Source organism: Chiloscyllium punctatum, chromosome 8 (assembly GCF_047496795.1).
Source record: "Chiloscyllium punctatum isolate Juve2018m chromosome 8, sChiPun1.3, whole genome shotgun sequence".
NCBI classification, from domain to species: Eukaryota; Metazoa; Chordata; class Chondrichthyes; order Orectolobiformes; family Hemiscylliidae; genus Chiloscyllium; species Chiloscyllium punctatum.
In genome coordinates, this window is record NC_092746.1 from 79,533,376 (window position 1) to 79,549,912 (window position 16,537).

Here is a 16,537-nt window from a genome sequence, read left to right on the forward strand (position 1 = left end):
ATAATTTGCTATAGCAAGAAAATGTGTCATGTGGCCAGTGACCACACACTAACTTACCTTGAGAAATCTGTGTCTTCAAGAACCATCAGTATTTTTATGTAGTCACCAGAAACATCATGCTTAGGTGTGCACTCATGTCGGCTAGTCAAACACCATTCAATAAAGATTTTGGATCAACAGCTAGTTGATGTGGTCACTATGTGGAATGATAATCTGCTGAAGGCCAAGATCTCGTAGAGACCACCAAATGACCTCTATGTGCAAATTACCACTTCCCAGATCCTCCCTCTTATCCTTCTAAACTCATGGATGATAGACCCAGACTCCTTAACTGCTTTTCATATGATGTATTCCCAGGATCAGTCTTGTAAATTTTCCATGGTCCCCATCTAAGGCCTGCACATCCATACTTTGACAATGCAGCCTAAAACTGCTCAGAATAGTCCAAATGTGGTCTCATCAGAGCCTTATAGAGCCTCAGCAGTATCTCCCTATATTCCAGTCCTCTCAAAATGAATGCTAACATTGCATTTCCCTTCCTAACTGCCAACTAAACCTTAAGAATATCCTGAACTAGGACTCTCAAGTCACTTTGTGCTCCAGATTTCCGAAGCCTTCCCCTTTTCTCCCTACAAAAGTGCATAACCTCATTTTCTCCCAAATTGTATTTCATCTACTACTACTTAGTCCACTTATAGCCTGTCCAAGTCCTTCTGGAGCCTCCCCATCACTTCGACATGGCTTGCCCCACCTTTGTGTCAGCTGCAAACTTAGTTACAATACTGTCAGTTATTTCATCCAGTTCATTCATGTAGAATGTGAATAATTGTGGTCTCAACATGGACCCCTGCGGAACTTTACTGGTCACCAATTGCCATTCTGAAAAAGTCCCATTTATCCTTGCCTTCTGCCCATCAGCCAATCCTCTTTGCACTTCAGTACCTTGCCCCTAACAGCATGGGCTCTTATCTCATTCTGCAGCCTCCTTTATGACACCTTGTCAAAGGCCTTCTGGAAATCCAAACTGATGAGTCCAACTTGCTCATTACCTCTTCAAAGAATTCTAACAGATTTGTCAGGCATGACCTCCCCTTGACAAAGACGTGCTGACTCAGCTCTATCTTTCCATACACGTACAAGTATGAGCAACCTCATCTTTCAGGAGTTGGGAGGTCATGTTGCAGCTGCACATGACATTGGTTAGGCCACTTTTGGAATACTGTGTGCAGTTCTGGTCTCCTGCCTATTGGAAGGATGTGTGAAACTTAAAAGGGTTCAGAAAAGATTTACAAGGATGTTGCCAGGCTTGGAAGGTTTGAGCGATAGGAAGAGGAATAGGCTTGGGCTGTTCTCCTGGGGGCTTTGGAGGCGGAGGGGTGACCTTATAGAGGTTTATAAAATCATGAGGGACATGCATAAGCTAAATAGACAAAGTCTTTTCCCTGGGGTTGGGAGAGTCCAGAACTACACAGATAGGTTTAGGGTGAGAGAGAAAAAATTTTAAAGGGACCTAAAGGGCAATATTTTTCACGCAGAGGGTGGTGCGTGTATGGAATGAGCTGCAGAGGAAGTGCTAGAGGCTGATAAAATTGCAATATTTAAAATTCATCTGGATGGGTATATGAATAGGAAGGGCTTAGGACCGAAGGGTCCGTTTCTGTGCTGTAGATCTCTATGACTCTAGTAATAGACTCTAATGGCCAGACTACAGGCCTACAATTCCCTGTTTCTGCCTCCTTCCCGTCTTAAACACGTGTTACATTAGCCATTTTCCAATTCTGTGGGACCCTTCCTGACTCTAGTGATTCCTGAAAGATCACCGATGCCTTTCCAATATCCTCATCTACCTCCTTCAGAATCCTGGGGTGTCACCCATCCAGTCTGGGTGATTTATCCACATACAGACCTTCCAGCATCCCCAGCAACCTCTCCTTAGTGATGCCACAATACTCACTTCTGCCCTTGAGTCTCGAAGTTATGGTATGCTACTGGTGTCTTCCACTGTGAAAACGGATGCAAATTACCCATTCAGTTCCTCCACCATTTCTTTGTTCCCCATTACTACTTCTCCAGTATCATTTTCTAGCAATCCAAATTCCACTCTGGCCTCCATTACCTTTTATACAATAAAAACTCTTGCAAACTTCTTTTACACTAGCTAACTTATAGAGACAGAGTTGCACAGCACAAACTTACCCTCATATTTCATCTTCTCTCCCCTGATTTAGAGGGATATGGGCCAAACACAGGCAAATCGGCTAGCTCAATTTAGGAAACCTGATCAACATGAAGGAGTTGGGCCAAAGGGTGAGTTTCCGTGCTGTATAACTAACTCTCTTGCTTTTTTTTTGTTGACCTCTGCTGGTTTTTAAAGGCTTTGCAATAATCTTCACCAAACTTTATGCCTTTTATTTCACTTCAATGCTGTCCAAAACTTCCCTTGTCAGCATGGTTGCCTCATCTTTCCCTAAGGTAAAAAACAAGGACTGCAGATGCTGGAAATCAGAGTCTAGATTAGGGTGGTGCTGGAAAAGCACAGCAGGTCAGGCAGCATCCGAGGAGCAGGAAAATCGACGTTTCGGGGAAAAGCTCTTCAACAGGAAAAAAGGCAGGACGCCTGCAGAGTGGAGAAATAAATGAGAAGGGGCTTGCAGAGAGAGGAGGAAAACTTCTTCAAGGCAGGCATCCTTGCAAGAGGATTCGCAGTAGGGTTAAAATCAACTAGGTAAAAACAAGGACTGCAGATGCTGGAAAACAGAGTCTAGAATAGAGTGGTGCTGGAAAAGCACAGCAGGTCAGGCAGCATCCGCCCTTCTCATTTATCTCTCCACTCTGCAGGCACCCTGCCTCTATTCCTCATGAAGGGTTTTTGCCCAAAACATCGATTTTCCTGCTCCTCGGATGCTGCCTGACCTGCTGTGCTTTTCCAGCACCACTCTGATCTAGACTCATCTTTCCCTAAGTATATTTCTTCTTCCTCGACATGAATTTCTGCTGTGCCTCCCAAAATATCCCCAGAAACTCCTGCCATTGCTGATGTACTGTCTTCCCTGCAAGGCTCCCCTTCGAATCAACTCTGGCCATGTCTTTGTCGTTACCTTTACTCAACTGTAATATCGTGACATCTCATTCCAGCTTCTCCCTCTCTCCTACTGTAGAGTGAATTCTATGACATTATGGTCACTGTCCCCTAGGGGTTCCTCCACCTTCATTTCCCTAATCAGGTCTACCTCATTACACAACACCATATCCACAGTTGTCAGTTCTCCAATGGGCAGTACAACAAGCTGCTCCAAAGAAAAAACATCTTAGACACGTGCAATAGCTAAAGAAAACTCGAATTCCATGAAATGTGAAATACAGAAGACAATTAATTTATTACATTTTTAAATAAAAGAAAGGTGTTTTAAAGGAGCTTTGTATAATTTCTTCAATAAATGAGGACAGTTAAAGACTTCAATGGTTGACATAGTTGTAGTGGTCTATGGTATGCATTACACACTAATTGTGAAAGAACATCGTTTTCTGACACAATACTATAGTGTTACTGAGGTAACAATTTGGAACTAGAGTCAGAGATGTACAGCATGGAAATAGACCCTTCGGTCCATCCCGTCCATGCCGACCAGATATCCCAACCCAATCTAGTCCCACCTGCCAGCACCTAGCCCATATCCCTCCAACCCTTCCTATTCATATACCCATCGAAGTGCCTATTAAATGTTGCAATTGTACCTGCCTCCACCATTTCCCCTGGCGCCTCATTCCATACACATACCACCCTTTGTATGAAAAAGTTGCCCCATAGGTCTCTTTTATATCTTTCCCCTCTCACCCTAAACTCTAGTACTGGACTCCCCAACCCCAGGGAAAAGACTTTGCCTATTTACCCTATCCATGCCCTTCATGATTTTATAAACCCCTATAAAGTCACCCCTGAGCCTCTAATGCTCCATGGAAAACAGCCTCTCCCTGTAGCTCAAATCCTCCAACCTTGGCAACATCCTTGTAAATCTTTTCTGAACCCTATCAGGTTTCACAACATCTTTCCGATAGGAAGGAAACCAGAATTGCCCGCAATATTCCAACAGTGGCCGAACCAATGTCCTGTACAGACGCAACATTACCTCACAACTCCTGTACTCAATACTCTGACAAATAAAGCAAAGCATACCAAATACCACCTTCATTATCCTAGCTACCTGCGACTCCACTTTCAAGGAGCTATGAACCTGCATTCCAAGGTCTCTTTGTTCAGCAACACTCCCTAGGACCTTACCATTAAGTGTATAAGTCCTGCTAAGATTTGCTTTCCCAAAATGCATCACCTCCTATTTACCTGAATTAAATGCCATTTGCCACTTCTCAGCCCATTGGCCCATCTAGTCAAGATCACGTTGTAATCGCAGGTAACCCTCTTCGTTGTCCACTACACCTCCAATTTTGGTGTCATCTGGAAACTTACTAACTATACCTCTTTTGCTCGCATCCAAATAATTTATGTAAATGACAAAAAGTAGAGGACCCAGCACCGATCCTTGTGGCACTCCACTGGTCACAGGCCTCCAGTCTGAAAAACAACCCTTCAACACCACCCTCTGCCTTCTACCTTTGAGCCAGATCTGTATCCAAATGGCTAGTTCTCCCTATATTCCATGAGATCCAACCTTGCTAATCAGTGTCCCATGGGGAACCTTGTCGAACACCTTGAGTCCATATAGATCACATCTACCGCTCTGCCCTCATCAATCCTTTTTGTTACTTCCTCAAAAAACTCTATCAAGTTTGTGAGACATGATTTCCCACGCACAAAGCCATGTTGACTATCCCTAATCAGTCCTTGCCTTTTCCCACTCTTGTCAACTAACAGGTTTTGCTAAGAAATGCAGCCATAATAGCAAGCAGGAATAAGTATCTTCAAAAGTTTAGCAACATAAGTTATAATAGCACAATGTGTAAACAAAACTAAATACATGCTTGCACAACTTTAACCAGAAAATTTTTCCACCCCTCTCCCACCCCAAGTTAGAACCCATTTCTGTGCAGTTAGGTAATCTTAGCCAGGATTTTACTGCCAACACACCTATGGGTGAAAGAAATTAAATGTCAAAGTTCAGGCAAATCCATCTTTGGCCTAATTGATCATTAGTTCTTTGAACCTGATGACATAATGTTGCTGGACAGTTGCAAAGGTCATCAATTTACATGTAATGTTGTCATTTTTAGCATTTGTAGTCAAAATAACACAAAGGAGTTCATCATATATAAAGCAGTGTTCATCAACATACGGTAAATCCCACAAAGGGTGTTGTTATGCTCACTGAATGTTATAAAACAATTACAGTAAATTCTAATTTGAATATTTGCTACTTAACATTGCTTCACTTCAACAATCAGTAGGATGTGGAATGTAAACGATTGTGGTGAGATCTGTTTGAACGTAACTTACTGCGTGATCCATTCAGCACTCCCCTCCGCACCCCACCTCCAAGCCGCAATCTCTTCCCCTCTCCTTGATCTGCAAATCAGAGCCTCCTTCATACTCATTCGGTCTCCCCAACCTCTGAGTAACAGCCTTTTCCCTGTTCCCCGAACTCAGTCATGGCCTCTACCCCCTCCCCTATGTCACTTCACACTCTTGGGATGCGAAATCAGTCCAGAGGTAGGCCTTCAAAATTGCAGTGTAAATACCAAGATTCAAGGAGTGATGGGTTTTTACCACACCTTTCTTTTTGAAAACAAACAAGACTTTCAAAGCTGGTCCTGCCTCACTGCTAATCTGCCAGTTATAAAGTCACACAGCATGGAAACAGACCCTTTGGTTCAACTTTTCCAACATGACCAGGTATCCCAAACTAAACGAGCCCAATTTGCCTACATTTGGCCTATATTCCTCGAAACCTTTCCTATTCTTGTACCTGTCTTAAGTATTGTAACTGCGCCTGCATCTAACACTTCCTTTGGCAGTTCATTCCATATATGCACCATCCTCTGCGTGAAAAAAATTGCCCCTCATGTCCTTTTTAAATCTTTCCCCTGTCATTTTAAACCTATGGCCTCTAGTGTTGGACTCTCCTACCCTCGGAAGAGAAACCTTGGCTATGCCCTTCATGATCTTATAAACTTCTTAGGTTATCCCTCAGCCTACTATGCTCCAGGGGGAAATATTCAGAGACTATCCAACCCCTCCTTATAATTCAAACCCTCCAGTCCTGTTAACATAATTGTAAATCTTTCCTGTACTCCTTCCAATTTAATATTACCTTTTGGATAGCAGAGCAACCAGAGTTGTACGCAGTACTCCAAAAGTGGCCTTAATCTCCTGTAAAGCCACAACATGATGTCCCAACTCCCACATTCAACGCTCTACCCATCATCCTTGCAGCCATATACAAATTCAGCAATGTCCGAGTTAAAGTTGTCATTCAGTTTTCATACTACTTCACATCCTCATTTTATTCCTTCTTCTCGAACTACCTCTGCTACGACAATACATCAAATCTATAGGCATTTCAGCTACTAAGGCTCGAAGGCCTGTTTCACTCAAAGTGATTGTTCAAGAGGGGAAAGAAGCAAGTGGAAGCATTTCCTGAAAAAAAAAGGGATTAGAACAGCTCCAGGATTTACAAATTGGCAGAGTTTGCACTTACCAAATTGGAGCTCCAGCTTCAGACTGAAATGTGGATTTTGAACCATTACCAGAGCTGAGTGTTGGAGAGCCAATCAGGGTGCAAACATTCAAGAATCTTAACAAAATCTAGTGCAAGTGACAACTTGGGACCTTTTTGGAGCAGGTATCAGCTTGATTAAATCACGTAGAAGTGAATGACCAATTTTGCCTTCACAGTTGCAGGCACATACGCCCAACTGCAGGCAGCTGATCAGGAAGAGATGGATGCACCAGCTACATAGATCAAAAATCAAATCTGGGAGGTCTCAGCACAACAGATATATCACAGCAATAGTTCTTTGTCAAATAATATTCACCCAAATTAACAATGAGAACACCACACATACACCACAAGAGAACAGCACGATACAAGGATTGTGTACAGAATGCATATGCATTTCTCAGGGTCCTAGGTCTAACCATCTTCAGCTCTTCAACAATGACTGTCCCCTATCACAAGGTCTGAAGTGGAGATGTTTGCCAACGATTGCACAATGAACAACACCATTTATGACTCTTCAGATACTGAAGCAGTCTCTGACCAAATGCAGCAATAGCTCCCAAGCCTGGGTATTGTTTAGATAAGTGGCAAGGTGTGGTGTTCCCATGTATCTGCTTCTCTTGTCCTTTTATCTTCAACTGCTTCATCAATTACCTTCTTTCGATCATAAGAGCAGAAGTGGGAATACGCAAACAAACAATCTTCAGAACCATTTGTGACTTCACAGATATTGTTGCATTAGAATACACAATGCTTCAGTATCAGGACAATAACTTGGCTGGGGCTGACAGGGGGTAAGTAACATTTGCACCACACAACTGCCAGACAACGACCATCGCCAATAAGAGGCAATCTATCCACCACCCTCTGACGTTTAGTGTTATTAAGATCACTGAATCCCCACCATGCGGATTTTGGGGAAGGGATGGTTTACCATTGACAGAAACTCTGCTAAAAATGTGTTGCTGGAAAAGCGCAGCAGGTCAGGCAGCATCCAAGGAACAGGAGAATCGACGTTTCAGGCATCAGCCCTTCTTCAGGAATGAGGAAAGTGTGTCCAGCAGGCTAAGATAAAAGGTAGGGAGGAGGGGCGTTGGGAATGCAATAGGTGGAGGGAGGTCAAGGTGAGGGTGATAGGCCGGAGTGGGGTGGGGGCAGAGAGGTCAGGAAGAAGATTGCAGGTTAGGAAGGCGGTGCTGAGTTCGAGGGATTTGACTGAGACAAGGTGGGGGGAGGGGAAATGAAGAAACTGGAGAAATCGGAGTTCATCCCTTGTGGTTGGAGGGTTCCCAGGTGGAAGATGAGGCGCTCTTCCTCCAACCGTCGTGTTGCCATGGTCTGGCGATGGAGGAGTCCAAGGACCTGCATGTCCTTGGTGGAGTGGGAGGGGGAGTTGAAGTGTTGGACTACGGGGTGGTTGGGTTGGTTGGTCCGGGTGTCCCAGAGGTGTTCTCTGAAATGTTCAGATTTCTCCAGTTTCTTCATTTCCCCTCCCCCCACCTTGTCTCAGTCAAATCCCTCGAACTCAGCACCGCCTTCCTAACCTGCAATCTTCTTCCTGACCTCTCCGCCCCCACCCCACTCCGGCCTATCACCCTCACCTTGACCTCCCTCCACCTATCGCATTCCCAACACCCCTCCCCCAAGTCCCTCCTCCCTACCTTTTATCTTAGCCTGCTGGACACACTTTCCTCATTCCTGAAGAAGGGCTGATGCCCGAAAGTTCGATTTTCCTGTTCCTTGGATGCTGCCTGACCTTCTGCGCTTTTCCAGCAACACATTTTCAGCTCCGATCTCCAGCATCTGCAGTCCTCACTTTCTCCTCATTGACAGAAACTCAACTGGACTTGCCACATAGTGTTTACGAGATCAGGTCATTGGTATATTGCAGCAAGTAACTCACCTAACTCCCCAAAGCCTGTCCACCATCTACAGGGCACAAGTCAAGAGTGTGATGGAATAGTCCGTTTGTCTGGATGAGTGTAACTCCAACAACACTCAAGAAGCTTAACATTATCCAGGACAAAGTAGGCAGTGTGATTGGCAATCTCTTCACCACTGACACTCAATAGCAGCAGAGTATACTATCTACAAGATGCACTGCAAAATAAAAACACCAAAGATCATGATACTGCACCTGGCAAATCCACAACCAAGTCAAGGGCAGCAGATGCATGAGAACACTACCTTCTGCAAATTCCCCTCCAAACCACTCATCATCCTGACTTGGAAATTTATCACTATTGCTGGGTCAAAATCCTGGAATTCCCTCTCTAATGGCATTGTGCATCTACATGCAACACATGGACTGCCGCAGTTCAAGGAATTCGTTCCCTACCACGTTCTCAAGGGCATCGAGGGACAGGCAATAAATTCTGGCCAAAAATCCAAATATACCACATCCACTGGCCCTATTCCCTTATCTTCTGTCCTCAAGACCTGTCCTACCTGCCAATCTCCCTTCCCACCTATTCGCTCCACCCTCCCCTTTGACCTATCACCTCCATCCCCACCCCCATTTCACCTATTGTACTCTTGGCTACCTTGTCCCCAGATTCAACCCCCCATTTATCTCTCCACTCTGGAGGCTCCCTGCTTCTATTCCTGATGAAGAGCTTTTGCCCGAAACGTCGATTTTCCTGCTCCTTGGATGCTGCCTGACCTGCTGTGCTTTTCCAGCACCACTCTGATCTATCCCCTGATCAGCTTTGCTTATAACATCCTCAAGAATTCTCATTTGTTGGCCATTATTTCCCCTTCACAAATCCATGTTGACTTTATCAAATCAGTTTATCTTTGAAAAATCCAGTAATCACATCCTTGATAATAGTTGTAGAGAAAATACTAGAATCTAACAGCACATTAGAAGGTACATGGTCCCTCATTCCCTTTCATAAAGGGTGGGTTGACATTTGCAACTCTCCAATTTATACAATTAGAAACATCACTTATGCATCCACCATCTCTATAGTCATCACCTTCAGCACCTCAGGGTGAAGTTCTTCGGATCCCAAGGATTTGTCAATTTGCAGTCCCATTAATTTCTCCAATACTACTTTTTCTACTGATAAAGTCTTTTTAGCTTTTCTACTTCAGATCACCTGCATTGTTTTTATTATACCTGAATTCTCTTTCAGGTTTCCATTTCCTGAAAGCTAGATTATACTTTCTCTGACCTCACTGACAAATGCTCCTGTAAGGACATTGAACACACTTGTAGTTGCCCTTCTTCTTCTTGCACAGGTCCCATGTGTCTCAGAAGCAGATCCAATGCCACAGAATTTAAGTCATTCCTCCTGTACCAATTTTTCAGCCACAAGTTCATTTGCTTAATCTTTTTTGCTTCTATACTCACCAGCATGTGTGAATAATCCTAACATTAAAGCCTCAAAATGTCCTCCTGCCTCACTCCCTAAATTCTATTCAGGTCCTCATCCCCCTGTCTAATTATGTCACTGTTGCCAATGTGAATTATGACCTCTGGATCTTCATCCTCTTCCAAACAAAATGTCCAGCAGTCACTCTGACATCTATGGCTCTGGCACCAGACCATCCTAAAGTCATACCTACAGGAGTACCAGTCTTTGAACTGCCTACAACTATTACCCTTCCATTGTTCTTCTGCCCCATCTATGCAGCTGAGCTATTTATGGTGGCACATGTTTGGCTCTTGCCACATTCGTCTGATGAATCATTACCTTCACCAATATGCAAAACAGAATTGGGAAATTCCTGAGCCTATCTGCTTGGTCTTTGCAAGCCTCATTCATTCCCTCTCTTACTGCCTCATCTTAATCTGCAATGTGACCATTTTGTTAAACATGCAATCCATATAGTTTTCAACTTCATGGTGCCACACTGTGACTTCAGCTCTGTTGAGCTCTAAAACTCAGAGCTCTCATTGTTTCAGTTGGTTACACTTCTCACACTATCAGGGTAATTAGGGAGAGAAGAGGGGCCCTCAAAGATCAGCAAGGCGGCCTTTGTGTGGAGCCGCAGGAAATGGGAGAGATACCAAACGAGTACTTTACATCAGTATTTACTGTGGAGAAGGACTTCAAAGATATAGAATGTAGGGAAATAGATGGTGACATCTTGAAAAATGTCCGTATTACAGAGGTGGTGGTGCTGGATGTCTTGAAACTACATAAAAGTGGATAAATTCCCAGGGCATGATCAGGTGTAACCTAGAACTCGGTGGGAAGCTAGACAAGTGATTGCTGGGCCCCTTGCTAAGATACTTGTATCATTGATACTCACAGGTGAGGTGCCAGAAGACTGGAGGTTGGCTAACGTGATGCCACAGTTTCAGAAAGGTAGTAAAGAAAAGCTAGAGAACTATAGACCAGTGAGCCTGACGTCAGTGGTGGACAACTTGTTGGAAGGAATCCTAAGGACAGGATGTACATTTATTTGGAAAAACAAGGACTGATTACGGATAGTCAACATGGCTTTGTGCATGATAAATCATGTCTCACAAACTTGATTGAGTATTTTGAAGAAGTAACAAAAAGGATTGATTAGGGCAGAGCAGTGGACTTGATCTATATGGATTTCAGTAAGGCATTCGACAAGGTTTCCCATTTGGATGTGAGCATAAGAGATATACTTAGTATGTTTACAGGTGACACCAAAATTAGTGGTGTAGTGGACAGCGAAGGTTATCTCAGATTGCATCGGGATCTTGATCACATGGGCCAACGGGCTGAAAAGTGGCAGGTGGAGTTTAATTTAGGTAAATGCAAGGTGCTGCATTTTGGGAAAGCGAATCAGAGCTGGACTTATACCCTTAATGGTAAGGGTAACACAGAGTGTTGCTGAACAAGGAGACCTTGGAGTGCACGTTCATAGCTTCTTGAAAGTGGAGTCGCAGGTAGATAGGATAATTAAGGCGGTGTTCGATAAGCTTTCCTTTATTGGTCAGAGTATTGAGTACAGGAGTTGAGAGGTCATGTTGAAGTTGTACAGGACATTGGTTAGGCCACTTTTGGAATATTGCATGCAATTCTGGTCTCTTTCCTCTTGGAAGGACGTTGTGAAACTTCAAAGGGTTCAGAAAAGATTTACAACGATGTTGCCAGGGTTGGAGGATTTGAGCTATAGGGAGAGGTTGAATAGACTGGGGCTGTTTTCTCTGGAGTGTCAGAGGCTGAGGGGTGACCTTATAGGAGGTTTATAAAATCATGAGGGGCATGGATAGGATAAATAGACAAAATCTCTGCCCTGGGGTCGTGGAGTCCAGAACTAGAGGCAATAGGTTTAATACGAGAAGGGAAATATATAAAAGATACCCAAAGGACCACCTTTTCACACATAGGGTGGTGTGTGTACAGAATGAGCTGCTAGAGGAAGTGGTGGAGGCTAGTGCAATTGCAACATTTAAAAGGTATATAGATGGGTATATGAATAGGAATGGTTTGGAGGGATATGGTCTGGGTGATGGTAGGTGGAACTAGATTGGATTGGGATATCTGATTGGCATGGACTAGTTGGACCAAAGAATCTGTTTCCGTGCTGTATATCTCTATGACTCTATCTAGACCATATCAAATATCAACAACTTGCCACATGCCACAGAATGGGCATTTCACACAGCAAATCTATTCTGCCATGCCTGAAGTTTACTTTCAGGCTTTAAACTGGAGGCTAGAATGTAGAAAGTAAAATTATTCATCCAAGAGCTACAAATAATCTAATTCTTTCAAAGAGAGTTAAAAAACCACACAGCGCCAGATTATAGTCCAACAAGTTTATTTGGAAATACAAGCTTTCGGAGTGTTTCTCCTGACAAAGGAACAGCACATCAAAAGCTTGCACTTCCAAATAAATCTGCTGAACTATAACCTGGTGTTGTGTAATTTTTAACTTTGTCCTCCCCAGTCCAACACCTGCACCTATACATCATGCCTTTCAAACCGACAATGAAACTGGATGTTCACAAACTAATTAGCTTATAACGTTACTGTGAAGTGACGGTTTGATTTGGATTTACAAACCTAGCTATGTGAAGCTATATGAGCAATAGCAAATCCCTGCTATTACTGCCAGGTAACTATAGGCTCCAAGCCCCACACATTTATATCTGCATTGCCAGTACATTTTCTTGCAAGTCTGTTTCTCACAACTCCTTTTCCAAGAAACCACAACCAACTTTTCAATCACACCTTGAAAATAACCATCCCTTTTTCTGGTTTCTTGTGCAGTTTTCATGCAACACCCCCAACACCCCAATATGCTGTTAGCTCTATTATTGCGCTTTCCAAGCTCCAACTAGAATTCTAGTTCCTTCACACTCCTCTCCACGTCTCTACCTCTTCTAAGACGCTCCTCCCCACCACCCAACCAACTCATTAACCAGCTCTTCAACCATGCTGTATGACCTCTTCTATTATCTTCTTCTTTGATTTGGCATTCATTTTTTGCTTACACCTTTGAATCTCTTTGGGGACTTTGTTCTCCCCTAAGTATTGTGGGATTGTAAATAGTTGTTCCCGCCAAATGAATTTATCAGGTAACTAAATATGATTTGCAATGTTAATACCAGAGTTAACTAGATCTGCTGATCCATAACTGGATTTTCATCCTTCATAAGTTTACGCATGTTAAAACATGACCCAATATATGTTACATCTGGTTGGTCAACCTACTTAGTTTATCAGATCAAAAATGATTGCTCTTGAAACTCAGAATTAGTGTGCAAAGCTTTGAAAGACATCTTTGCGAAGATATATTATCACATCCAATGCCAAAATATCACATTAGCATGTGTTCACTTCTGCAAACCTCAAACACATTGCTGGGATCTTCTAATTAAGTCACTGGCATGAAATAAAGCAACACAGTTTCAAACATTTAAACAGTTCATCAAATAGAACTATATAATTTAATTTTATATTTCAACAGAAATATAAAGGGTATGGTAATTTCAAGTCAACCGCTTACATACTCGAGTTTTTAATCAAAAGGTTTAGTTTAATAATTCTTATACATTAAGACAGAAGAAATGAATCGAATCAATCGCCTTTCGCTAAGGAAATGATAACGACTTGGTTTAGACACGTATTCCTCTTATTTTATTTCTTTATATCCAGTGAAACCATTAGCCGAATGCTAAATAGCTTCACGCTTAGTGCCTTTTTTTAGATCCAGGGTACACATTAATGTTCTGCTCCCCAGAGAACCATACCCTAAACTACTCGGGGAAATCTGCCTAGGAAAGCAGAACGACCTCCCTTATGGCATTCCTCTCTCCATGGTGTCAATCTATACTTAACAACAGTTGCGAAGAAAGATGACGCAGCTTCTGTAATCAACCTAATAAGGGAATACAAGTCTAACCAAGCGCCCCCTCCATTCAAGACACTCCAGTGTGTGTCATATGAAATTATTTTTTTGTGCAACTGAATGAACAACACCAATCATTTAAATAAAACACGCCAATCTCGTCCTCGCCCGCATATTTGCACCCGTGTGTTGCCTTGAGATAAATGCGTTAAGATGAATTTATTGAGAAAGAAGCTTACTGTACTGCAGAGCCAGGCTTCACAGAAGCATTGATGCAGTGTTACAGCGCACAGCAATGAACAGACTATCCTACCCGGCCGTCATGGTAATGTTGTAGAATGTGAGCCAAGCGGTAGCAAACGGGCTGAGAGGCTTCTTCTTGGTTTCTTTCTCTTCCATCGAGCCATCCTCCTCGCTGGGCGCCATGGCACCGGGTGACTAAATTAAGAAAGTCCAAGCTAACAGCTGAAGCCCGCCCACGGCCACGCGCCTCGCTCCCCTTGGGATCCGCGCGCACTCACGGCGGCGCGCATTAAGCCACCACACCACTCCATACTGAAACGCACAGAATCTATTTTTTACTCGGCGAGGAGCAGCAAATGTTTTTTGCAGCTGCTGAGATTTATGTATTTATTGTAAAATGGCTCATATAATATAAAAGGAATTCATTATTGTCATCATTTTTAACATAAACATATATTTGGTTATTATAATTCTACTGTCAATGCATCATTCAGTAATTAGTTTCCCTACAGTGTGGAAACAGGCCCTTCGGCTCAACTAGTCCACACCGACCCCCCGAAGAGTAACCTATCCAGACCCATTCCCCATATTTACCTCTGCCTAATGCACCTAACACTACGGGCAATTTAGCAAGACTAATTCACCTAACCTGCATATCTTTGGACTGTGGAAGTAGACCAGAGCACCTGGAAGAAACCCACGCAGACACCAGAGAATGTGCAAACTCCACACAGTCACCCTAGGCTGAGAATCGAACCCAGGTCCCTGGTGCTGCGAGGCAGCGGTGCTATCTCTGCTGGCTATGTTATGTTAGCTTACTGTAATTGCAACATTTCTGCTAACCCCAAGGCTTTTACCGTACCTGCTCGATGTGCCATAATTTGAAAGCTGTAAAAAATAAATCTTCAAGAGCTACCTGAGCAGGATTCAGGCCAATCTACATCTGACATTCTGCTGTGAAAACTCTGTTCTCATTTTGACAGCTGGAAATCATATGCGAGTTCTACAAATTAGATTGTGAGGAACTTTTGACTCTTTGAGAAGAACAGCTTCTTCCCTGCTGTTACTGGACTTTTGACCAGACCTCTCACATATTGAAACTGACCTATATCTGCAACACTAAATTCTGTTCTATGAAGTATGATTTGCCTGGATAGCACTTTTCACTGTATCTCAGTACATGTGACAATAGTCAAATCAAATCAGAATGGGAGGGATAAAAGATAATTAGCAAAGGAAGTGAATGTGAGTAAATCTTTTTCGCACAGTGACTAGTTAAGGTCAGAAATGCACTGCCTTAAAATGTAATGGAGGCAGGTTCAATTGAGGCATTCAAAAGGGCATTATCGTCATCGTCTCATACAGCATGGAAACAGACGCTTAAGTCCAACCAGTCCACGGTGACCATATTCCCAAACTAAACTAGTCCCATCTGCCTGTGTTTGTCCCATCTCTCCAAAACGTTCTATTCATGAACTTATTGAAAGATCTTTTAAAGTTTGTTAACTATATCTGCATCCACCATTTTCTCTGGCAGTTCATGCCCCACACAAGCCATTCGCTGTGTAAAATGCTGCCTCTTGTCCTTTTTAAATCTTTCTCCTCTCACCTTAAAAATAAGCCCCGAAGGATTATTTAAACAGAAACAATATTCAAGGTTATGCAGAAAATGCACAAGAGTAGCGCCAGGTCAAAAACCTCATTCAGAGAGACTGATAGAACACAACAGGCAAGCAACCTCCTTCTGCGCCATAACAACACTTTTTAAAAAAATCATTCATTGCTTGTGGGAATTGATGGCTATGCCAGCATTTATGGCCTATTCACCTATATTACTGTGGCCCAAAGTCAAATGTAGATCAGGTAAGGATGCCAGATTTCCTTCTCTAAAGGGCATTTGCAACCAGTTGTGTTTTGCAATAATCACATGGTTTTAGTTCAATTCAAATTTCACCATCTGTTGCAGTGGCATTTGAACCCATTTTCCCCCAGAAGAATAGTCTGGGATTCTGGATTACTCATTCAGTGACATTAGCACTCTGCCCACACCTCCCTGAAATCTGTGAATTTCTTTCCATCATATGGCTGATCAGGGATCTCCTCCACACTTCCCATTTGCCAATGTAGTTCATTAAAAAGATTCACAAGTTGATATTTAACCTGTCTGGCCAGGTCATGAATACCTTTTGCTTAGCCATCAGGTCTTGGAATAGGACTTGAATGTGGCTGTTCCAGCTCAGAACACTCACAATATGCCACATGATAGATGAATCAAAACAAAACAAGAAAATAATTAAAACAAGTCTTAGCCACGATATTAGGTGTGTTCAGCTTAGAAG

The 16,537-nt window shown here is 42.9% G+C and overlaps 1 protein-coding gene across 4 annotated transcripts in view; it reads right to left on the reverse strand.

Moving 5' to 3' along the window:
* The window catches only part of hacd1 (3-hydroxyacyl-CoA dehydratase 1), a 79,414-nt gene extending 64,976 nt beyond the window's left edge, over nucleotides 1–14,438 (reverse strand). For 2 of the 4 annotated variants that reach the window (XM_072575902.1, XM_072575901.1), the window contains exon 1: nucleotides 14,269–14,438. In XM_072575902.1, the coding sequence (XP_072432003.1) occupies nucleotides 14,269–14,381 (113 nt within the window). In that variant the 5' untranslated portion in view covers nucleotides 14,382–14,438. Of the gene's footprint in view, nucleotides 1–14,194 lie in introns of all 4 variants that reach the window. The other 2 variants (XM_072575903.1, XM_072575904.1) reach the window with 2 other exon arrangements.
* Between the last annotated feature and the right edge of the window lie 2,099 nt (nucleotides 14,439–16,537).